A 24,567-nucleotide genomic window follows, 5' to 3' on the forward strand; every position below is an offset into this window, starting at 1 on the left:
TGCTTGGCGCTATCCTTGCAATTCCTGCTGTACTTTGAATGAAACATCGTTCCTGCAGCAAATTTCTGCTGTATTGGATTGCCGACAACCCTCCAGCACAGCGACCCAGCAGTACTCGTGACGAATGTTCCGAAGCAGCATAAATCCGGCAATCCGAACCACGTTACTCGTGTACCAGGTACGCCAGACGGAGGGAGAAGAGTCCGAGTCGTGCCAAGTGAGAGCGAAGTCTTTCGATTCTCTATGATCTATGACGCGGTCTACGGTGTCCAAATCCAGACCTTTTCACTCCAGCATTCTTCCGACGTATAGTGTTGTTGGGTGCGGCTGTACTCTGGGCAAACTTGGAGCAGAAACACGACGCAGTGTAAAACGCAGATCCGGTACTGCAGAGGCAGAAGTCAAAGACCCTCAAACCAGTTTGGATTCATATTTCCGAGGCAGATCGACATCATGATTAACCAAACGTCACCAGATTGAGGCGCTGAACCTGGCAGATCCGTGCGATCCGACTAGTCTCGCGACGATATTGTTGGCTGCCCAGGAATTCTATCTTGAATAAGGACAACCTACGAATCCTGAAACGGTATAGTGTTCGCAAACCGGGCACTGTTTACGACAAAGATGAACCCTTGGCTGTCGATCCAAACCGGGCTTCGTGTACGATGTGTACACAGCACAGCTTGTACATAGCCCAGTGTACCCCGGACATTTGCATTCGTATCATTGTATATCAGCAAACTGGGAACGACCTTATTTAATACACAATCGATTGATACTTGATACGAGCAACACAATGACTACCTTCACTGAGACAGAGGCTAGACCAATGTTTATTTCACGAATGCGTCGACTATCAAAATCCAACTTCGATATGGAATCACAACAAAAGTGTCCGAGACTAGACAAGATGATTGCACACGTCAATCTATTCGACAAGACCACGAGGTGTCTCGAAGAGCAGCTAGTACAATTACAACGCACTACACCGACGGATAACATGCCTACCTCTCCTTCTCCTCAACCCCAACGACCTGCAGCGCAGCGGCGTGGCTCTGAGCACAGGAAATCGACGGAGGAAGTACCATCTTGGATAGCGGACCTTACAGAACGACCAGCTCAAACTTGTGTGGTGGTGACTGAGATCGAGGACACAGATGATTTTGACAGCGAATCACCATGAGGCGACTTCTCACACGTCTCGATGAAAATTACAACTGCATCTACAGAAGTAAAGACGACGATGTCTCTTGATTCTACCCCACACGTGTTCAACGATGTGGACAAAGCAATATTGGTCATAGCTAGCTGTTCAGCCTCAGCTTATTGCAAACTCAGACGATGTGTCTTCACAAGCCAACGACAACGCAAGGTCTACCCCCGACCAGCCCTGCGCACTATACAAAACACAGGTCCGAACGACGAGATTGCCATCTGATTTCAGAGCGCCTAGACGTCGGTCATGTCCTTGTCGTGCAACCGACAAACTCGGTAGTACGGCTGGCTGAAAGGACATCCTGCAATGGCGAGGTGATCCACACAGCGCTTCGGAATGAATGAATGAATGAATGAGAGAACGAAGGAATGAACGAACGAACAGACAGGACGATCCTCTTCTGACGAAGAGAACTTATCACAAAACGATCACAAGCAGCCTTGTGATTGTTGCATACTCGATAGATGATTCGCTTTATATGATGCCACATCTTTGATCTCAACCTATCTTTGTTATTGCTTTCGTTTTAGTTGTAGTATGCAATGAGAGCCTCTGCCATTACCGAGTACCGCGCTTCCGCGTGGCTAATATATATACACGACAGCACCACATAACAGCGGTTCCAGATTAACTTGTCCTAGGCGTATGCATTACCATTGCTTAGTATGCAGCTTTCTAGTATTTCGGAGCTGTACAGGTCGCCATAATTGTAGCTCTACATAAACGTTCACTTGAGATCCATTCCCCCGAAAGACACAACACATTTGTGGTCACCACGATTCGAGAAGGAACGTCAGAGCCACTGGGTATTCTTTCTACTATACGTTTGAACCTCCAAGTGTAATGTGAATCTGAAGGGCCGGCCTTTTGAACGTTTTATATACATGTTGTAGATACCAACCACACCTTGAAGGTCCAGCTCATAACACAACGGCTTCTGTCTGATTTTCGCCAACGTACGCATAGGTAGATATCTTAGCTCACGGTGAAGTGATGTAGTGAGTGTGTAAGAGACGGCCAACGAACATCTCGCTTCTCTTTCTTCTCTCCCACTTGGCTCGATCGCTAAAGCAAGCAAGCTCACAGTACAGTCATCTTCCCAGGTCGTTACCAGCTGCTTTCAATCATATACACCTCTCCTACCGCTTTTCTTGTCCCATATTCTCACTTCCTGCCTGCCTGCCTGCCCAAACAGCTGAGCTGAATACTGCCTCTCCACACACTACCAACTCTCCCTCCCTCCCCCTCCCTCTCACTTATCAAACGGCACGTAACCTATCCTATCCCACAATGTCCCTCCCTCATCCACCCACTCTACTTCCCCTGCCTCTGCTTATGCTTCGGATTCCGATCACAAATAATATACACCCTATTCTTCCTCCTGACAGGCTTACACCCCTCACAAAGCCTCTTGACCGAACTGCGCGTCTTCATGCCTCGCGTCTGTATTTGTGTCTGGTGTATACATGTCGAGTTTGCGGTGGCCCTCGTTGGTGTGGTTTTTGACCAAGGGAAGCGGATTGCTGGTCGGAGGAGGGAGAGACGGGTAAAGAATCGGAGGGTGGGGAGTTTGGATAGTAAAGATGGTGATGGTGATGAGGAGGATTGTAGTGATTTGGTGAGGCTGCGCGATAGTGTTGGGAGCCGGAGGAGGCTTGTGTGGGAGGTGAAGAACATGTTGCGTTGCGTGCCCTGTCCTGTGTTGTGGCAGCGTGCAAGGACGGAGAGGGTTCGTGTATCAGGTCTTCAGGCTCTGTAGAATTGCTTTGGAATGTTATTGGTTGCGAAATGTCTGTATGAAGAGGGCTGGTTAGGAACGATGGATTGTATCAGTGGCTTGACGAAGCAGAGACGATGATACGGAATGGTCATGTGTATGCCTGATGCTTTAGGCATCAACAGCTACTGTCAAGGGAATGCAGTCTTGGTCCTTCCTGCGACAATAAGAGTCAATCTCCATACTTATGAAGAGCATGGCTGAAGTTCGCGAATACTCCTCTTGAGCAACCTCAAATAGGAACGAAAATAAGACGGGTTTCATAACATGTTCATCAAATCTATGTTTTACGTGTACATCTCTACATAAACGACATCTCATCCCTGCTGGTTCATATGACTCGGCAGATTCACCCTCTTATAGTCACTATGCACAAATGCTCGGTCCACACTAGGTACACTCTCAAGAACATACTGTAGGCTTTCGCTCAAGTCATGACTGTCCTTCAAACTTGTATTCTCCTCTAACACAATATCCACTTCCACATTCAATTTGTCTCCAGCATGGTACGCTTGTAGTCCTTGGATATACCTGATAGTTTTCGCAAAGCGCATAGTCAGGTAGAGCAAGATATTGCGCTCATCAGCCGTAGCTGCTGCACCAGAGAGGTTGCGAATGTGTTCCGATGCAGACTTTGACCAGTTGAAGATGACGTAGCAGGATAGGAGGAGACCACCTAAGGCGTCGAGCCACCAGATTGATGCATAGAAGCCAATCAATGGGAAGATGATGGAAAAGGTGTTGAAGACGATGTCAGTCAAAGCATCCTGGGCTAGTGCTTGTACAGAACTATTCTTGATGAGGCGGCACCAGAAATAGCAGAACCCTTTGATCACGACTGTGGATATCATGATCGCAACCGCTGGTACTGTCAGTTCGACGATGGAGCGATCGCCAGACGTCAAACGAGAAAGACACTCGAGGCCGACCTGGAAGAAGGAGGTTATCATGATGACGCTGAAGACCAGGACACCCACGGGCTCGAGACGGCGTCGGCCAATTGGATAGGCATATTGATCTTGTCGCTGAATCAGATAAGTCGTGACCCAAACAATGGCTGTCGACAAAAAGTCAAGCGCTGCATCAACAAGCGAGGCGAGAACTGACAGTGAATCAGTCAACACTATAACCGCAATCTTTCCAGCAAGAAGCAGAATGTTGGCTACCAGGTTGATGTAGATAGCCACAGTAACGATACTAGACCCAGCTTCGAGGTCTTCGTCTTCTTCAAATGGCACGTCGATCTGCTCGACCTCGTCTTCCTGAGCCTCGACATCACCCTCTTCTTCTTGTTGAAGCAAAGGCGACTGCTCATCAGGAATCTTGTACAAGTTCTTCGGTGTCCGCTTCATCTTCTTGGTTTGCTGTGGCTGTGATTGGGATTGCTGTCGCTGTCGCTGTCGCTGGTCCTCTGCACGTGCACCCCTCTTGCTGTCATCATCAATGTCTGACAACGAATCACCATTCATCATTGGTGACGCAGCCTCCTCTTGTTGTTCTTTGATAGGCTGTAGTTCTTGTCTCTCTTCTGCTTCGCCATCTTGATACTCCGACATCAGCTTGTGTATCAGACTCGAATCAAGCAACCGATCGATGTAAAGGTAATGCGCAATGAGGAAGTTCACTCGCTCGTAGTACTGACGAAGTGGTTTGCGATACTGTTTTAGTTGTTCCGGCGTCTTGTAGTATTGCTGCCAGCGGTACCGTGGATTACTGGATCCAATGAGTCGCATGCTGCGCATATGAGGCGTCATGAGAACCTCAGCAGCATGGGTCATCCTGCGCTCCTCATTCAGGTCGAGGTCACGATCGCGATCGATTGTTGTGTGGCCATGCCGGAGAATCGGTCGTCTAGCTGGAGAGTCCAAAGCTGCGGTTGCTTCTATCGATTCATCATCAGACGTAGAGAAGGCACGATTGCGCCTGCCGAGGGAGAAGAGGTTCCGTTCTGAACCACGAGACTGTATCAGTGAAGGTACACGCTGCCCGCGCGACACTATGGCGTTGTGCTCATCCTGAAGAGGTATGAAGCTCGAGAGGCCACCAAGGATATATCGGGGCTTGGTAACATGCTCATTTGTTTCGTTGTTCATCGTGGTACTGGTGTAGTTGTCGGTCGTAGAGCTTACAGGTCTTCTCGTGGCTTTTTGGTGTCGGGGCGTACGGTCACGTTCAAGGTGCCATGCTACTAGCCGCTAGCTCGTATGCGACAAGTGACATAAGTCTCGTTGAGCGAGATGACCGGACGGAAGGGACGACATTGTGGTTATCGTCGACCTCGAAGTCTGGATTGTCGAGATATTACGTTTCGACATGTGCAGACTTATCCCATACCAAATTGTGGGGGTATGGAACTAAGGACTCCACCACCCACAGCTCATGCGAACCGTGCGTGAACAACTGGAACTTAAATTCGAGACACAGGATTTTCAAAATGAATCAGGCATTCATTAGTTTTCATCATTAGATAGCTACTTCTATCGTCTATTTTGAGCACTCCTCATGCTAACCCAAACTCCAAACTGCGCAATGGTTGCGTGGCCCTTCCTCAAATGCAGTACGCTATCATCCCTCAAACTATTCACATGAAGGTTGTGGCTCTCTGGTCGAGCTCTTACTTTGTATTCATATCGTCCATCCTCGAGGTTAGTGATATCCTCCAAGAACCAAGAGTGGCTATGTCGTTACCAAGTCAGTCGTTGATACTGATCAAGTCCAAAGTATAAGGGCGCCACTGATGAGTGCCGCACCCATTGTGCTGAAGATAATTGCTGAAATGCGTCTCACTCCGTTCGTGGCAGTAGCGCTTGCAGACGAACCAGTAATAGACATGCTGGGCTGACGGATGCTAGACGCAGCATTCGTGCTACTAGCACTAGACCTCGAGCTCGTAGTCGACGTGGATCCTATTCCAGGAGACTGCGAGGCGATGGCTGCACACGCCGATGGGTTGGCAGTCCCTGTACCGACTTGAGACCCTATCTTGGCTGCGACTGCTTGGCTGTCACGTACTGTGATGCTAACACTACCGTCGCTGGCTACCGTGACTGTTTGGCCAGAAAGACCATCATTCACCGTGGTAGGCCTGCCGTTGCCACTTTGCTCAAAGTCAAGGTTATTCCAAGTTGTGCCAGATGTTGCATCAGCGCCAGTGCTGCTGAGGTAAGCGAGGTGCAATACTTGCCCCGAAAGTGAGCTAGGCAGACTCAGTTGGACTGTAACGCTGGCTTTATTTGACTCGGACGAGTTGGCCATATTCGCGTTAATCACCACAATCGTATCTAAAGCTCCGTTTTGGTACACACTGTAGGCAGTAATGCGACCACCGTAGTTCTCGGGGTATGCCGCAATATCATATGGAGCAATTTGAGCCTGGCACGACGGTCCAATGATTTGATCGAAAGCTGCGAATCCATAATAGTTAGGACGCACAAATGGCTGTCGGTTGTACATCTCAATTGGCTGCCAAGCACTGGCATTGCTGTTGTCGGTGACATGCATCTGGACTGAGGTGATGTTCAGAGTGGCAGTGTAGAGGAAAAAGTTCAACGTCCACAGAGCAGCACCGAATGTGTTGGTGATTCCTTCCAGACCAATAGGGCCAACCACACCCATCTCCCTCAACGCGTAAGGATAAGGTGTGTTGTGTGCCTGCTGAATCTGTCTTTCCCAATCTCTGAACTGGTCCTGGGTCGTCGACAGAGTCATGAAATGATTCAGCGTGAGTGGATATGTCGACACACCAATGTAGTAGTAATAATCGTGTTGATTCCAGGACCGGATGTAGGAATTGCTCGAGCCATTAGCTTGGACTGCGATGCCGAGGGTTTCGAGCTCCTGGATCTGAAACGACGTGCCGATGGTGGATGCGGTAGCGCCAGGCTCAAAGAAGTTACTTGGGAGACCAGCCGGCTGCAGGACTTGAGTATACAATGCGCTTGCTCTGTCCAACCATTGATCGGTATAGACATCACCACCCCAAGGTCCTGTTCGGAATCCATTCTGCGCGAACAGATCTGGCTCGTTTCCAATCTCCAGCGAGACAAGATTGAGACGTGGAATGCCTGAAATCACTTGCTGTGCCATTGTGACTAATCGTTCAATATAGTCTGGTTCTTGATATGCCAGGTTCAGTCCCCATGTTACTGGTGTGCCTTCTGGAAACCTGTTGGCAACCTCAAAGAATTTTGGGCCAATCAACATGTGGTCGCTGGCGAACGCACCCTGTCCTACCGCATTGGGATTGATAATCCATGTGTATTGTTGTTGATCTTCGCTGAACACCATGTAATCTTGCGTGTTTCCTCCTATTCGCAAGTGTGGTGGAGCTCCAGCATAGCTCACCAGGTTGTCAATCAGGTTGAACGTCAGTTCATTAGGAGTGTCGTAGCCAGTGAAGGAGAAGAGGTTCGATGGTTCTATACCAAATCCAGCAAACGAAGGGCTTATGAAAGCAGAATGTGATTCCGGTAACGAGTCTGATAGTTGTAACTGCAACGTCGAATGTGCAGCAGCGATAGATAATAATGAGGAGCCAAGAGCCCAAAATGAGGTTGAAGCCATGGTCTGCTTCCCAAAATCTCAACTCCAAACACGACAGACCTCGTCAATGAGACGAACAGCGAGTGTGGCGGCAGACAATGAGTGCTATCTCTGCCTCAAAGTAACAACGAAGGAAAGAACTCTCCACCACCTAATAGATAGGAAGCTACAACAGGCGCCGTATCATGATATGAAGTTTAGACAGTAAGAAGCTGGGGGCAAGATATGGCGCATGGCTGAGTATTGTTTGTCAAATCCAGATATCCATCAACAAGCGGTTACTACGAGTAGCGGCGTGGCGAGCTCTTGGGTTCAGGCTTGGAAATCTTTTGAATTTTGACGCGCAATCAACAACGCTCTCCACGAGAAAGCAAGCCTAACTTTTCCGTCGATGGTTTTGGCGTTGACAGCCATCCACCAGCCTCTTTTTGGTGCGAGCAGCGGCCTTCCAGTTCCTTGCAGCGAGCGACATGTCGTCACTGAAGCTGTCGGACTTCGATCTCAGTGGATAGATCGCAAGACAAGCCTCGGGCTAACAGAGTCGCGATTCCACCATGGCCATGAAATTGATTGCATTGTAAGATTACTCACCCCAGAAAATATGGAATATCAGTGATGGCAATCTAACCCTGCCATTGCCGGTACGTGTGATGACGAATTCGTATATGACTGGCATGCGATGCCTCTGCGACGTAACAGACCTTACTTCCTAGCTTTTCGATCACACAGACTCGAGGCCGACGATATCATGTAAGGTCCTGCATGCTTCGGACACCACGGCAACGTCCTGCAGTCCAAAAGTGGTTGCACATGGACAGTGCGCACGAATCGGCATTTTGTCGCAGAACCGTGGGCCCACAGATAGCGAAGGTTGCAGCCGAGATGCTATTGACGCATGCCGCGTCGTCTTTTGCCAAGTTTCAACGAGCCTCTGCCAAGTTTGTGGCAGACGCTGTATATCCGTGGATGTGTCTCTGTGAGCGCGAGTACCAAGTATTGACAAGTACTTGGCGGTCACTTGACGGACCCGGCTACGTGTTCAAGAATGGAGGAGTTCCGTGTGTGTACTATTTTGATAAGGTCGATGTATCACGACTGGTAGTGTCAAGGAGTTACTTGCAAACATGGTATTGGGAGCTCGGAATGCAGAACGAAAACCTGGAGAATCCCTGCTATTGATATGTGAGATACGATCTGTCTTTGTCTTTATGAATGTCTACTTCAAGATCCAACTTTCTGCTGCAGCAGACTCTTCTTCCAATGCGCCTGCAACTGACTCTTACTCGTCTTCCCAAGTGCAGCCAGAATATCAATCCAGGTGGCTTCTGCAGCCTTCATACTCACGATGAGCATGTCGTCCTCTGCGGAGTAAATCTCAAGCTCCGATTGTGAGAATTTGTTCGACTTCTTCACATCGATCGCTATAGGCTTCTTTCGCTTTTCCTCAATCTCAGCGTACCATCGAGCAACGGCAGCAGTGTGGTAGGTTATTGCCCAGTCGTACACAGTTGCCCAATCGCACTCCAAGTAAGCTCTTTGCAGACCATTCAATTGTTGGCTGGTCAAAGTCGTAGAAGCCGCAGGTACGATCTCCCTCCTTATTGCCCTGATAGTGACATCTATGTCTGCTTCAGTCATTCCCTCCTGCGCAAGGATATCCCGTCTCAAGTTCACCCAGAGCTTGTCTTGTGCAACCAACGTTCCAACTCTCTTCTTGGTACTTTCATAACGTTCTTTTGTGTCCCCGCCGAAGAACTTGAAGGTCTCAACTCTGGCCTCATCCCTACTCATGAGCGCATCAACGCTTGGCGTATCGTTCTCGTGCTCAGGTAAGAACTTCTCGTACCAAAACCGAAACACTGGTCTGACGTCCAAGTGAGTCTTGTCCCTGGAATTAAGGCTAGCCACTATAAGTTCCTGCCTCTTTTCCTCAGTGGCCTCCTTCAGTCTCTGCGGATTGTAGAATCGGCAGGTTGAGAGATATGCCATCAAGTCATCTAGATTCCCGAACTCTTTCCAGAATTTGCTCGTATCTGTTCCCAGAAATTTCAAGACCTGGTCTGAGTTTCGTGAGAGTTCAATGCGCTTGATCTTGGGATTGGAAGTGTCGATATCTGGGATTCGAAGATAGAGAGCTTTGGTTGTGAGTGTGAGGCCTTTGTGGCGGATCATGCTGCTGAGTATATTGACTGCATCGCCATGGCCAAGGGCAAATAGGCGCCAGTGGAGTTCGTCTCGAGAATCGCAGATTGTGAGGTCGACTTGAAAGTACTTTCGTGCATGGGGAGACTCGATTGTGGTTATGTTACTAGGCTGAGCTGGTTGAAGCTCCCTTGTTGCTCGAACACTTTCCATTCCTTTCCAGTCAGATTTCTCTGTGGAGGTGAAGAGATTGTCAATGTCTGAAGGATTATCTGGCCAGGGTATAGCGAAGTGAAGGACGCCGTTCGATCGATCAGCTGAATAGTACCTCTCTGCATGGAGAAGTCTCGCAATCTCTATCGTGGACGGTCGTGAGTTCAGCAGTGGTACCGTCAGGAGGTCAATGTCACCATAGTCCTGCTTCGCTGGCGCTTCTATCGCATGTGTGACGATGTCGAAGTGAGCAGCCAGTCGATGCTCGATCAGTGGAAGAATTCTCGCGTACACTGCTGTGGAAATACGTGGTGTTGAGAGGCCATCTAGGGCAAAGGCATGCCCACCCATGATCGTACGGTCAATATATTGCCCTGTCGGATAGAGTGTAAATGTCATAAACCAATAGTCCTGCACTTCTTCAGTAGTAAGTAGGTCTATTTGTTTCAATCAGCAAGCAAACAACAACCAGTTCAGGTAGCATGCACAACGATCATGGCAGATTCAGTTAGCCGGGTCTCATGCAGGTCAGAAACAGAGTAAGCAATCTATGTAGAGCAATTTTCTTCGATTGGAAGTCACAGATCTCCCCTGGGAGTGAGGCATTCTTGTATTCAACCAGTCTGTGACTCACGCGATCAGCAGGCGGAATTCTTTCGTTAGCATCTGAGCAGTTCGCTACATATACTCAATGGAATCTTTATGCAACGACGGCTGCCCAAAAGAAATGCCCTACAAATCAAGTGTGTTATCGTAGAGGATTGAGCAGATGAGCTGCTAGGTGTACCAGCTACATAAAAAGGTGTTAATTTTATTCTCCGCCAGTAAAGAGGGGAGAGTTTCGGCCCCATTAGAATACAGTATCTTTGACCTATGCCGTAGTGACTCCGTACAATGTACTGCATGGATATAGTCTAGAGAAGCATTGGATGTTCAACTACGAGTAATCAGATTTGTCACAGGACCTTTGTTATTCAGCTGTCCAAACACTAGAGGCTTCGACTTAGCTAGGTCCTCAGCCAGTAGTGAATATTGCAAAGACATCGAGGCGCCCACAGCAAACGTGTGAGCAGCAATGAACACCGCATCGCTTAAGAGTTCAAGCAGCTATCATGCCCAGAACGAAGCGCTTCGATCGCTTTTACGTGTTGCAACAATGCAAACTACAGGCCAGATGACTTTGCGCTTCTCGCTTGGCCCACCCATTTTATCCGCCAGTTCTTGCCACATCCCCTGCGTTGTGTCATCCCACTCACCACTGAAAGCAGGCAGATTCACTTTCAGAAACGACTTCCAATCCTCAATGTTCCAAGTTTCACTCCAGAGGGATGTATCAGACATGTTTTCGACCTTCTCACCAGGCTGAATTTTGTCAATGTGATTTCTAGGCCAGCCTAGGTCTTCGGCGTCCGAGAACTCCATCCGTAGATGGCTGTTCCATTTCCACCTATGCACATCGGTCCAGATGCTTGAGTCGAGCTCGATGTTGTCAAGCCAGCTGACCATCGTGTCCGTTGCTTTGCGAACGTTGACCAATCTCGGACCCTGCACATCGTAGAAAGGTCGAAAAGCTCTGTTCGCAATCTTGCCATAGATTTCGTTGCAGGCAGCCACGTCAAAGTCGGAGGCGTCTGCAAAGGTAGGTCGGCCATAGAACCACATAGCTAGGGTGCCATTCGGTTTGAGCAGGGTAGCCCAACCAGTGAGGGCAGCTGGAATGTTCAAGAGAGGCATACACTCTGCAGCAGCAATAAAGTCGGCCGAGTAGGGTGCAAAGTGTTTTGAAACATCCTCTGCACCTGCATGTTGTAGGGTGATATTCTTCTTTCCATCAAGCTTGAGGAAATGCTCTGCAGCACTCAGATGGGTCTTGTTCAAATCGCTTGCTATGACCTCTCCAAATTGATTCGACAGGACTCCTGCAACTTGTCCTGGACCTGTACCAATGTCGTGGGCAACACTCGGAAGTGATGGAGATCCACTGCGGTGGGAGCGATAGTAATCAAAGATGAGATCGTAGAATTTACCAGTATGGTATTTGGGTCGAGCATCCAGGTAAACTTTCCAGTATTCTATGTCTACCGAAGCCGCCTTCCAGAATTGATCTTCGTCATGTTCATGGATGTTTTGCGATGTTGCACTTTCCTTCGAGTCGGAGTTTGGAGCAGACATATTGGATTAAGGGTCGATACTACCTTTCTCCAAAGTGCCCCACAGATTGTGAGAACGTGAACTTTAGGATGGAGGTTTTTCGTGCAGCTCACGATGCAGAGCCTGGATAGGAAGACGATAAAGTAGTGATTGAAGTGGGCTGAAGGCTAACGTCAAGCAATTTTCTTCAGCGAATGCTCGGAAGTCGCAGCACATATATCAACCCGGTCACGACCGTGCTGATTGAAAAGGAGTTTAAGAATGGCATGTTGGTCACAATCGATGCAGTTAGTAGGGATTCCACTTTGTCCTATGCTAGCTGGGATCTGGTGGTCCACACAAAGGTGCTGCAGACACGTCGGCTGTCACACTGAATATAATGCAGTCCTCGCTACCGTGACTGGAGCGATGTTCGCAGTCCGGCGCTGGCGGCTCGTCCTTTTAATCTCGTACGCAACGCAACCTTATGAGAGCGCGATGACGAGCTCAACCGAGATGATCTTCAGATACGAGGTTGCAAGCGCTTCGCACCAGCGCCAGGCACGAAGTTGTGGCTGGTTATGGCCTGCTCCTCCAGAGCACCTTGCTCCACCAGTTTCCTTGTATGAAGAGGGGCCAGCGGCAGAGCATCCATTCCGTGTGCTGGTGAAACTTAAAGGAAGACTCTAACAGCACAATCTGGGAACTTTATATGACAGCCAAGGAAATTCGTGACAATTCAGAAGTGCCGATGTATGTTGATCCTAACTAGCTCAGCTTTCCAAAGACGAACTAAAGCCGATGAGCATCTGGTATTCTTTGGACGTGTGGTACTATGGTAGAGTAGAAGCATTTCCATGTAATGTCATGCGTTTCGAGCTAGAGTGTTTATTGACATTGGGTACGAGCAATCACAATGGTCAGTCGTGCTGCCATGTGTGCAAGCCCGAAAAAAGTATGGATTATTAGAAAGCTGGTGGGACAGCAGCCGAATAACAGGTGAAGTAGGGTCTATGTACAGTACTACAGGAACCAAAAGAACCTGTGTTACACCGACGTTATGGCTATTGCCGAAAGCTGCGCCATAACCATTGTTCTGACGCCTGAGGCAGCAATATACCACCTGCAAGTGCAAGACAGATTGGGTTTGTACGATTAGTTCCTGTTCGAAATGTTTGTTAACAACAGCTTTTACTTTCTATCGTTTGCAAGCTCAACGATCGTCCATGGCAAGTTCCGATACAGTACTCGACACATCAAAAGAGTCTGGCTCCGCTGAATCGCCCACGAGGTGAGAGCAACAAATGCAGACTTCTTGAGCTGTTGAATGTTTGAGTTGGTGCATGCACCATGACTCGTTCAACTGAGCCGGTGCCGCCCGTCCACTGGTGATTCATCCGGTAGCCGATCGGATCATGATGGCATCGTTAGTGGGAGTTGTGCATTTCCGTGCACATGGCACATTACTTCGTGTGCTTGACAGTTGGGGATTGGAGCGATCCTTGCCTAAGAGGGCAAATCTACAACAGTAGCTTTTTTCTATACTCAAAACAGCCTTACACCTCTCTCCAAGCTGCGAATGATTACGCGACGGTACAATACAGCACCTACAAGGCACACAAGGCACGCGTGAGTTTGAAAGAAGCGGAACGTGGTTTCCATCACAAGCTTTCGCGAAGGATTCCTACCGCAGTCGTGGACTCACTCTTTTCGCGCGTCGCAGCTTCCAACATTTTTTTTGAGTTTCATTGAATTCAGCTTTGTGGGCTTCAAGTTGCTGGAAGTTGTTCGTCGTCGCTTCTTTGTGCATTTTTAGACAAAGTACTCGTCACAGCTTTTGGGACTTACCACATTCTTTCAGTCGTCGTCATTGGCAGTTGTGTCTGTACAGTAGCCACATCTATATCTTACACAAATGGCACCTCCGCAGACTCGACAAGGAAGTCGGACGATATACAAGCTGCCACTCACCGACGTTGGTGCGCCTGATGTCCCTCGCGAATACGTCTACCTCCCAGCACCGACAAATCCACCCTATCACCTCCGAATTGCTATCGAGGGTACGAGCTCGATATGTCGCGAAGGCAGCCTGTGGGTGAACATCCCTGCGGAGGGAGAACAGTTCGACAGGAACAAGTTCCGCCAATTCAAACTGCAGCCGGACTTCAACAAGACCTTGCATTTCGACTTGCCTATTACCATGGCCGGTGCATTCGCTTATTATATAACGTACACTCCTCTGCCGGCCTTTGACACAAATGCAGTCAAGACCCCAGATCCCACGAGAACAGACACTTACTACATCGACATCGAGCCGCAACTGTCAGTTGGTGGCTCCAAGCTGCCTCTTGACTCGCTTGGAATCATGTCAGTCGTCTCCAAATTCTTGGGAAAATATCCGGAGGACTGGGATAAACACCTGCGAGGTATCAGCAGAAGAGGCTACAACATGGTACATTTCACGCCCTTACAAAAAAGAGGCGAGTCAAATTCGCCCTACAGTCTCTACGATCAGCTGTCCTGGGATCCCGATATGTTTCCTGCAGGCGAGTCGGACGTTGCAGCCATGATCAAAAAGATGGAGGATGAATACGAGCTTCTCTCACTGACTGATATCGTGCTCAATCATACAGCAAACAACAGTGAATGGTTACAGGATCATCCGGAGGCTGGCTATAACGTCGTGGATTGTCCTTGGCTAGAGTCTGCCCTTGCTGTGGATGATGCTTTACTTGGCTATAGTGACAAACTGGCTGATCTTGGTATGCCTACCGAGCTGAAGAACGCTGACGATTTGAACAAGGTATGCACAGGAATCAAGGAGCATGTCATAGACAAGATTAGGTTGTGGGAGTATTTTGCTTGCGACGTGCCCCGAGATGCACAAGCTGCCGTCGACAGCTGGAAGCAAGGCAAAACCAAGCAATCGGGTCCTTCGACAGATGCTGCGTCATCTTGGTCTCTTTATGAACAAGCCAACTATTTGAGGAACCATGGACTACTAAATGGTCTCCGAATTGATGGCAGGTTCTCCAGAAAGGTCGATCCAGAGGTCGCCGCAGCTCTGCTGACGGCTCTACGTGGAACGCACTCCGCAGATGCCGAAGATCAGGCATTACAGACTATGAAGTCAGTGCTTAACGAGCTCAACTTGCCCTTCTACAAGGAATATGATGAAGACTCCAACGCCATAGTTGAGCAGACCAAGGGTCGTCTCCAGTACACCCGACTCGATGATCATGGTCCGCAACTCGGGCCAATCACGAAAGAAAACCCTCTTATTGAGACATACTTTGCACGGCTGCCACATAACGAGAAAACAAAGAAGCACGATCCACGAGCATTGGCACTTGCAGTCAATGGCTGGATCTGGGCTGCTGACGCCATGAAAGACAACGCAGGTCCAGACTGGCGGCCATATCTTCGACGAGAACTTATCCCCTGGAGCGATTGCGTCAAGCTCAGATATGGCAAGAGCCAAAAGGACAATCCGTGGTTGTGGAGCTTTATGGCTGAGTATTGTCGTCTCATGGCCAAATATTTTACAGCTTTTCGAATCGACAATTGCCATTCTACGCCGATCCACGTGGCAGAATACATGCTCGACGAAGCACGCAAAGAAAGGTCGGATCTTGCCATCTTCGCCGAGCTTTTCACAAACAACGAGCAAACTGATTTTGTCTTCATCAAGCGACTGGGTCTTAGTGCTCTTATTCGAGAGGCTATGCAGTGTTGGAGCACCCAAGAGCTGAGTCGAATTGTTCATCGTCATTGCGGCAGACCAATAGGCAGCTTCGAGATCGACCTGCCAACGCCATCAAAATCCCCAATGAATGGAGCTGTCAACGGTGACTCGTGTTTCACAAAGGAGATTGTAAAGCACGTTCGAGAAAGCCCAGTGCATGCCTTGTTCATGGACTGCACTCACGACAACGAGATGCCTGCTCAAAAGAGAGATGCTCGAGACACCTTACCAACAGCAGCCTTGGTCAACATGTGTGGTTGTGCCACTGGTAGCGTGATAGGGTTTGACGAGATATACCCAAAAATTGTAGAGATTGTGCAAGAGCACAGACTATACACCTCTGTTAGCTCCGAAGGTGAAGTCAATATTGGTGCTGGCGAGGGTGGTATTGCCGGTGTCAAGAAGTTGTTCAATCATATTCATACGTTGATGGGTAAAGACGGCTACTCTGAGACTTTCCTAGATCATCAGGGTGAGCTGATCACTTTGCATCGTGTCCACCCTGGCTCACGGAAAGGATACTTCCTGATAGCGCATACAGCATTTCCGGGCTATGGTAATGGTAATGGTGGACTGCGACCTGTCCATCTTGCCGGCACGAAAGCTAGGCAAGTTGGCGCCTGGACTCTTGAAGTCGATCAAAGTGGTGATGCTAAACAAAAGGCTCTTAGCGATGAGAAGTTTCTACGTGGATTACCAGCACGGGTCAAGAATATTAAGGGCGCAACGATCGAGTCTCAGAACGGGAGCACAGTCATACATGTCGATGACTACTTCCCACCAGGCTCCGTTGCACTCTTTGAGACATGGGTACCGTCAGCCGAGCATTCTGCCGGCCTGAACAACTTCATTGCTAGTGGTACTGATGAAGCTTTTGGTGAGCTAGACTTGATCGACCTCAACTTTGTGTTGTACAGATGCGAAGCCGAAGAACGAGACTCCAGTAACGGGCAAGATGGTGTATACACCATTCCTGATCATGGTCCTCTTGTTTATGCTGGTTTACAAGGCTGGTGGAGTGTGCTCGAGCCTATCGTTCAAGAGAACAACCTAGGTCATCCACTATGCAATCATCTAAGAGATGGACCTTGGGCGCTTGATTTCATTGTGAACAGGATGGAACGTATCGCCAAACAGGAGCGCTTCTCACGACTGAACAAGCCCGCACAATGGCTTAGAGAAAGGTTCGAGGCTGTGCGCGAAGTGCCCAGCTTTCTTCTGCCTCATTACTTTGCTATGATCATGCAAACGGCGTACGAGGCTGCTATTCGACGAGGTCTTGAACTGTTCAATGCAGATATCAGCAATGGCCAGCTCTTCCTACAACAACTGGCAATGGTCAGCGCCCAGCAAACTGGCTACGTCAAATCTGCTTCATTGTGGCCGAACAAGGAAGTACCTTCCCTTGCTGCGGGCCTGCCCCATTTCTCTGTGGAGTGGGCACGATGCTGGGGTAGAGATGTTTTCATTTCCCTCAGAGGCCTCTTCCTGTGCACTGGACGCTATGACGAAGCAAGAGAACATATCATAGCCTTTGGAAGTGTTTTGAAGCATGGTCTCATACCTAATCTTCTAAGTGGCGGAGCCAATCCGCGTTACAACTGCCGAGATGGGCCTTGGTGGTTTCTTCAGAACATCCAAGACTATACCAAGATCGTGCCCGATGGAATGTCTTTGCTCAAGCAGAAGGTGCCACGACGCTTTCTGCCTTACGACGATACATGGTTTTCACACGATGATCCACAAGCATACTCAAAGGAATCCACCATTGAAGAGATAATTCAAGAGATACTGCAAAGACACGCATCTGGCATTTCCTTCGAGGAATACAACGCTGGGCCTAACCTCGATATGCAGATGAAGCCGGAAGGATTCCAAATCGACATCAATGTTGACTGGGAGACTGGTATGATATTTGGTGGTAGTCAACACAATTGTGGTACATGGATGGATAAGATGGGCGAATCAGACAAAGCCGGCAGTAAGGGTGTTCCAGGTACGCCTCGAGATGGTGCAGCTGTTGAAATTACAGGCCTTGCATACAGTGCCATACGCTGGGTGGCCGAGCTCAACGCATCTGGAAATTTCCCCTGGTCAGGTGTCAAGGATCCAACAGATCAAGCCGTCACTTACGAGTCTTGGGCTGGCAAGATCAAGTCGTCCTTCGAGAGGTGCTACTGGGTACCAGCGAACGCATCAGAGGACAGTGATTTTGACGTTGACTCAAACATCGTCAACCGAAGAGGCATTTACAAGGACCTTTACAAGTCAGGCAAGCCCTATGAGGATTACCAACTGCGTTGCAATTTCCCAATTGCCATGACTGTTGCACCAGATCTGTTTACTCCAGAACGAGCTCTAATTGCACTGAAGATAGCAGATGAGGCGCTACGAGGTCCAACTGGAATGGCCACCCTGGACCCGTCTGACATGAATTACAGACCTTATTACAACAACTCCGAGGATAGCACGGACTTCGCCACTAGCAAAGGCAGAAACTACCATCAAGGGCCTGAATGGCTATGGCCCACAGGATTCTTCCTCCGTGCACTGCTGAAATTCGACCTTATGAGACGGGATACTCCAGAAGGCAGGCTTGAGTCATTCCAACAAGTAGCCCGACGGCTTGCTGGTTGCAAGGCCGCCATCAAAGAATCGCCATGGAGAGGTCTGACGGAGCTCACCAACAAAGACGGCAGTTTCTGTGGTGACTCAAGTCCGACACAGGCCTGGAGTGCTGGATGTTGCATTGATCTCTTCCATGACGCGGCGGCAGCAGGTGTCCAGAATGGTGTTGCGCATTGATCAAATTGACTTCCACGGTGGATTAGCGTTGTGCATAACGTTGGATGTCTGATACTGACACAGTCTGCATGAACCAGATGAAAAGCTTAGAGAACCATAGACTTCAACCCTAGAGAGACGATACTTATTTGATAGACTTCATGAACTTGTTGCAAGTACCTAGGTACGCGAGACGATAAGAAATCCTTGGCTTCTATCTAACCTACAGCATTGCCTTTGGCATCAACTTCATCGCCTGCCTCACGCCAAGATCCGCCAGAATCTCCTCTGTGCCTCCCAGGATAGCATCGAACTTGTACGTCCTGTGAAACTGCTCCACTACCTTACCCATACCACCTTGTGTAATACCCCTACCACCGAAAATATTAACCGCATCATCCGCGATATCATGCGCACACCTCGTCGCATAGCTCTTCAACAACCCAATAGGTCCTCCTAGAAGCTTGTTCTGCTGCGCATAAGTCATGTTGTTCATCTGATACGTAATAATCTCGAGTTGTGCTTGACACGCCTCAGTCAGACTGATCATCTTTGCGAGCTTCTGTCGTATGACTGGTTGCTGATTGAGAGGCTTTCCAAAGACAAGACGCTGGTTAGACCACTTCATGCACTCCTCGGTTACGGTGCGCATCCACCTGGTGACGCCGCAGGCCATCATCCAGCGTTCGTGGTTGAAGTTGGACATTATGACGATGAAGCCATTGTCTTCGCGGCCGAGGAGATGGTCGATGGGGACTTTGACGTTTTCGAATTGGATGTAAGTTGTCGCTGCGGCGGTTGAGTAGGCGGTCTTGATGCGCTTGACGGTTATGTTGTCTTCGTTTCCTTCCTTGGGGATGAGAATGACTGAGAAACCTTTTGATGTTTTGCAGCCTGTTACGAAGTAGTCTGCAAACATGCCGTTTGTGATCCATTTCTTGGTTCCGTTGATTATGTAGTGCTTGCCGTCTGGGGTCTTTTCAGCGGTTGTTTTCAGTCCGGCGACATCGGAACCTGCGAAGGCTTCTGTGATTGCGAGACACATGAACTTCTTCCCAGACAGGCATTCGTCAGTGACTTTCTGCTTGAGACTGTCGTTGTTCAACCACTGTTGGATAGCTGTCAGTGAGATCATCATGCCGGCGAAAGCGCCGTCTTGAAAACCTCGCGAATTCACTCTCACGAATTCTTGGGCAATGACTAAATCGTGGAAGTAGTCAAACTCCTCTCCTTTAACTCCACCAAGGAGCTTCTTTCCGTGCAAATGCTTGCCGGGGCCTAAGCGCATAGCGAGCAGGTTATTTGCAGCCATCTTGTCGGTCAATTCTTGACTGATGTAGGTTCCGTCTGCTTCTTTCTCTTGTGCCTCGGGCTTGACATGCTCGTCCACAAATACCCGTAGCTCGCGTCTCAGCTGTCGATGACTTTCTTTGTAGTAAGGACTCTTGAAGGCGGGTGTCAACCATATCGGCTCTGCATATGGCACTGGCGAGAGATCACCGGGCTTCATGTCGACGACCTCTGACTTTTCACCTTCGATAAGACCGATACAGAGGTCGGCATACTTTTGCAGGACTTCATGGCGATGCAGATTGTAGAAGGCTGTGGTGGAATCTTTCCCAGCATATTGCTGGAGGACGACGTTACCGCCAGGATGAGCCTCAAGGAAGTCGGTCAGATCGTAGACCTTGTGGTCTACTATCGTCCATAACGAGTCTTCAGTATTGTTTTTGGCCACCTCGTCGCGAGTGATGCTTCGGAGGGACGTCTCTTGACCATGCTTTTCAGCCATATTGATTGCAGCGACAATATAGTTGAGGGTCAATTCCAGAGAAGACTGTAGGACTCCACGACAGCGCAAGTAGCGCAAACAGAAAGAACTGCTGCTTTGAAGAAGCAGTGTATGGACAAATTAGCTCTTGCAGGCGCGAAATCCCTGCATAGCCGAGGCTCGGAGACGCGTCGGATTATTGATCTTGCAAGCATTTACAACGCTTTCCATTTGTTCAGTTTTACGGTCAGCCTTTGGTCATGAATCTCAGCACATTGTCGATTGGCATGGAGTCTGGAAGATTAGCAAGATGTGAAGTTGCAGATGCTTTAGAACGCGATGCAGGCTGATCGACAGCCATGGTATCGTCGTCAACGGCGGCGTCTTCACCCTCGCTGTCGTCGTCAGCATCATCCCCAAGAATGCCTCTGTTTTCGTCCTCGTCCTCATCTTCCATTGGTAAGACATAATCGTCAGGATCAGGGACGACAAGTTCACGTTTCAGGCCATGCCTCACATTTTCGATACCGTCTCGGACTTCTTCGAGGGTGAAGTCGTTGTTGTCAGCAGCAGGAAAAGCGTGGCCGTTGCCTTCTCTCTTGAAAATACGATGAGCCTGTTGCCAGAACAGCTCACGGTCTGTATTGGAGAGAGTAGTCATCCTACCATCTCTCTGCTCTCTGTCCTGCCTGTTCTCCCTGTCTATGGCCATTTTGACTCCGCGATCCTCCCAATCATTGACTTGAGGATCGTGGAGTGTCCTGAACAGTACATCAACTATACCGGCGTGATATGGAGCTGGAAAGTTCGGGGTTGGCGTGACCACCGTAGTCTGAAGTAGCTGGGCATGTTTACTCATGGCCGTCACAAATCGATTGAACTCCTCTTGGATCTGCGTTAGTCTAGCCTGCATAACAGGGAAGGAAAGCAACGGGCTGTTAGCACCCAGATCTCTTGCGCACGAGTTGAGCGCTCCATTTAGTATTTGTGCTCGACGCAACAGGTCTTCCAATCCTCTGGTTGTCGGGTCTGTAGACTGTGTCTCTGTCGTAACGCCTGCCGGTCTGCTGTTCTGTGTAGACATGGTGGCCTACTGCACCAGTAGATGAGGATTTCTCAGTGCAAGAGTGGCTTGAAGCAGTATTCTGGAAGGGCAGGCACGCGCATGCATCGCACCTGTCGTGGCTGCGCATCTCTGCGGGGAGAAACTTCGGGACATGCAATCAGCGACATCACCAGATCTTCTCAGATTCCTTGATCTACCAACGAAGTGTGCCACATACCATACTTTCATTTCGCTAAAGGTACAGCACTTGTTGCTGTCTCGCACGCCTGCGCCAGATCGAGACATGCTGTCCTAATATCGGAGCGACCTCGTACTGAGGTCTCGTTAGCCTCATTATGCAGTCAATCGCAACTCGAGCCTGCTCGAGAGGTATAGCACAGCTCTCCAGACCATCGATATCAGCCTCAACCCAGACTTTGTTCAGATCATCAATACACACCAAGAGGAAAATCCATGGCGCAATTATTCCCGAACAGGACGTACAGAGGCGCATGCAAGTGCACTCCCAAACATCTTTCCATGAATACTTCTCCGCCAACGATTCAATAGATCGTGGATGGCTGAAGAATGGCTTACTGGCTGTGCAGCGTACTATACAGAGATCGCCCCAAGCTGCGCAAGAGACAGGGAATATGGAAGTGAAGGGAGACGAGATCAAGCAAGTCGTCGTCGAGACTGCTACGCCTGAACCAGTCACTCCTATCGCAATAGCCGAAGCTGCACCTGACGACCACATTAGCCCTCACAGACGACGCTGGCTACAGAAAAAGGCTGCCGAGCCAAACGTTCCTGATACTTCTTCTGCGACTGAAGAACAGCTACCCCTGGACGCTTCCTCGCGTCTTGCTACTGCCGCCACTTCCCTACAAGCAGGTTCGCTTCGACGCACCCTCACAACCTACCTTTCCCTCTCGAAACCACGTCTATCCTTCCTCATCCTGTTAACCACAACCTCTGCTTACTCCCTTTACCCTATTCCAGACATTCTCTCGACCACTACTCACCTGGCTGATACGAACACAACCTTGTCAACTAGTACTCTGACCTTCCTCTTCTTAACATCTGGCACATTTCTCTCTTGTGCTTCTGCCAATGCCTTCAATATGCTCTTCGAACCCAAGTACGATGCACTTATGACACGCACAAGGAATCGTCCGCTAGTTCGTGGTCTCATTTCATCTCGCGGCGCACTCCTGTTCGCCGTCTTCACTGGTCTTACCGGCCTTGCCCTCCTGGGATTCGGAACCAACCCGACTGTTGCGGGTCTGTCGGGGCTGAACATCTTCCTATACGGTTTCGTCTACACACCTCTGAAACGAGTATCGTGGTTAAACACTTGGGTCGGCGCAATAGTTGGTGGCATCCCCCCACTGATGGGTTGGGCTGCTGCAGCAGGTGAAACAGCCACAAGCGAGCATCATTCGTGGCGGGATCTTTTGTTTTCGGAATCCAGCATCGGTGGCTGGTTGCTTGCAGGTCTGCTATTTGCCTGGCAATTTCCTCACTTCAACAGTCTATCGCACACCATCAGAAATGATTACAAGAACGCCGGCCACAAAATGCTTGCCTGGATGAACCCAGCGAGGAATGCACGAGTTGCTTTGCGATATAGTATACTCATGTTCCCACTCTGCTTCGGGCTGTACTACTACAACATTGTCAATTCAGCGTATCTTGTCATTTCCACCGGCTGTAATGCATGGATGCTAAAAGAGGCAGTCCGCTTCTACAGACATCAAGGTGCACAAGGCTCCGCTCGGGGTCTTTTCTGGGCAAGCGTATGGCAGTTGCCACTCGTGCTTGTTGGCGCTCTGATATGCAAGACTGGCATTTGGGATGGCTTCTTCACTGGCAAGGAAGTTAATGCTTATGAGGATCCAGAAGATGCAGAGTTTGTCCCCGTTGGTGGGGAGGGTTTGGGAATGGATGATGCTTTGGGTCGCGGAAAGGCGCTGCAAGACTCACTTCAGACACAACACAACCTGGCCATGATGGGCTTCAAACGACCGAGTTGAGCAGGATGGCAGCACGCGATACAACGACCATCTGAACCTCGAGCAATTTGTGAAGGCTGGCGTTCGCTAGAAGCAGACCGCGAGATCCTCAGGAAATGCCAAGGCTCGTTTGCGCTTGCCTAATATGGCCAAGACTGGAGCCTGCCTCGAGCAACTATATACACTTGTCCTTACGATCAACCACAATCGAATAATACCATCTGCTCGTCCGCCTGATCTCTCACCCAGTCTCTTCCTCCCGCTAAGAAATGGTTTCAGAAGCTTCCTCCATTCCACTGATTCCGCACATCCACCTCCTCGCCCTCCAAACGTCCGCCTCAGAAGCCTTAAAAGAAGCACTCAACCACTACAACTTCACAGACCAAATCTCTTACACAATCCACAACACCGCACTCTCCCAACTCTCCCATGACATCACCTTCGACCTCATCGTCTCCCCCGCAAACAGCTACGGCATCCTCGACGGCGGCTTCGACGATGCCATCTCCCGCGCCTGGAGTCCCAAGAACAACTACATCGCTTTAACTCGCCACGTCCAAGCCGAGCTATACCAAGCATGTCTAGGCTTCCTGCCGCCAGGAAACTGCCACATCATCCGCATGGCAGACGAATGGAAGGGAGCACTGAGATACGAAAAAGACGGGTGGGGCGCGAAGTACTTGGCACTATGTCCAACTATGAGAGTGCCGAGTGATTGTAGGTGGGACCGCGAGGTGGTGTATGAGTGTATCTGGGCACTCCTCAATGCTATTAAGAAACATAACGATTCCCTTCCAAAAGTAAGTGCGGAGGCACATACGAGTAGTGACAGTGCTACTGGCGGTATCGGAGATGCAGCAAGTCCTATAAAAAGTATACTCATGACTCCTCTCGGAACAGCGACCGGGAAAGCAAGCGATGAGCGATGGGCGAAGCAGTGTGTTTTGGCCATGAAGCATTATTTAGAAGCAGTCGGTGAATCTGAAAAGTGGCAGAAGTTGAATTGGCCGGAAGCAGGGAGGTTGAGCTTGGAGGTTAAGAGGACGCATGGTCTGTGAGACAAGAGCCGGGAAGAAGAGACTGTGTCCGTTGTGTTATGATGTGTGTCTTCGGGTCAAAGTTTGAAGGTGGTAGGTGTACTGTTATGAGTGGTAGATAGTATGTATAGCAAGCGAGCACTGTGTGAG

The 24,567-nt window shown here is 49.4% G+C and overlaps 8 protein-coding genes across 8 annotated transcripts; 3 read left to right on the forward strand and 5 right to left on the reverse strand.

Moving 5' to 3' along the window:
* Positions 1-3,310: 3,310 nt before the first annotated feature.
* LTR64_006692 (uncharacterized protein) lies at positions 3,311-5,086 on the reverse strand (the record flags this gene model as incomplete). Its single annotated transcript, XM_064901021.1, has 1 exon — positions 3,311-5,086. The coding sequence occupies one exon, from the start codon at positions 5,084-5,086 to the stop codon at positions 3,311-3,313; it is 1,776 nt and encodes a 591-aa protein (XP_064752097.1).
* A 616-nt stretch (positions 5,087-5,702) lies between these two features.
* Positions 5,703-7,556, reverse strand: LTR64_006693 (uncharacterized protein; the record flags this gene model as incomplete). The annotated part of the gene is made up of 1 exon (XM_064901022.1): positions 5,703-7,556. The coding sequence occupies one exon, from the start codon at positions 7,554-7,556 to the stop codon at positions 5,703-5,705; it is 1,854 nt and encodes a 617-aa protein (XP_064752098.1).
* Positions 7,557-8,756: 1,200 nt separating this feature from the next.
* On the reverse strand, positions 8,757-12,062 carry LTR64_006694 (uncharacterized protein; the record flags this gene model as incomplete). Its single annotated transcript, XM_064901023.1, has 2 exons — positions 8,757-10,301; positions 11,055-12,062. The coding sequence occupies 2 exons, from the start codon at positions 12,060-12,062 to the stop codon at positions 8,757-8,759; spliced, it is 2,553 nt and encodes an 850-aa protein (XP_064752099.1).
* Positions 12,063-13,935: 1,873 nt separating this feature from the next.
* Positions 13,936-18,570, forward strand: GDB1 (bifunctional 4-alpha-glucanotransferase/amylo-alpha-1,6-glucosidase; the record flags this gene model as incomplete). Its single annotated transcript, XM_064901024.1, has 2 exons — positions 13,936-14,782; positions 14,834-18,570. 2 exons carry the CDS (start codon positions 13,936-13,938, stop codon positions 18,568-18,570), a joined length of 4,584 nt encoding a protein of 1,527 aa, XP_064752100.1.
* A 202-nt stretch (positions 18,571-18,772) lies between these two features.
* On the reverse strand, positions 18,773-20,341 carry LTR64_006696 (uncharacterized protein; the record flags this gene model as incomplete). Its single annotated transcript, XM_064901025.1, has 1 exon — positions 18,773-20,341. The coding sequence occupies one exon, from the start codon at positions 20,339-20,341 to the stop codon at positions 18,773-18,775; it is 1,569 nt and encodes a 522-aa protein (XP_064752101.1).
* Positions 20,342-20,567: 226 nt separating this feature from the next.
* Positions 20,568-21,404, reverse strand: MED8 (mediator of RNA polymerase II transcription subunit 8; the record flags this gene model as incomplete). Its single annotated transcript, XM_064901026.1, has 1 exon — positions 20,568-21,404. One exon carries the CDS (start codon positions 21,402-21,404, stop codon positions 20,568-20,570), a length of 837 nt encoding a protein of 278 aa, XP_064752102.1.
* A 614-nt stretch (positions 21,405-22,018) lies between these two features.
* COX10 (Protoheme IX farnesyltransferase, mitochondrial) lies at positions 22,019-23,401 on the forward strand (the record flags this gene model as incomplete). The annotated part of the gene is made up of 2 exons (XM_064901027.1): positions 22,019-22,259; positions 22,368-23,401. 2 exons carry the CDS (start codon positions 22,019-22,021, stop codon positions 23,399-23,401), a joined length of 1,275 nt encoding a protein of 424 aa, XP_064752103.1.
* Positions 23,402-23,649: 248 nt separating this feature from the next.
* LTR64_006699 (uncharacterized protein) lies at positions 23,650-24,438 on the forward strand (the record flags this gene model as incomplete). Its single annotated transcript, XM_064901028.1, has 1 exon — positions 23,650-24,438. The coding sequence occupies one exon, from the start codon at positions 23,650-23,652 to the stop codon at positions 24,436-24,438; it is 789 nt and encodes a 262-aa protein (XP_064752104.1).
* Between the last annotated feature and the right edge of the window lie 129 nt (positions 24,439-24,567).

Source organism: Lithohypha guttulata (assembly GCF_036872675.1).
Source record: "Lithohypha guttulata strain CCFEE 5908 chromosome Unknown scaffold_5, whole genome shotgun sequence".
NCBI classification, from domain to species: Eukaryota; Fungi; Ascomycota; class Eurotiomycetes; order Chaetothyriales; family Trichomeriaceae; genus Lithohypha; species Lithohypha guttulata.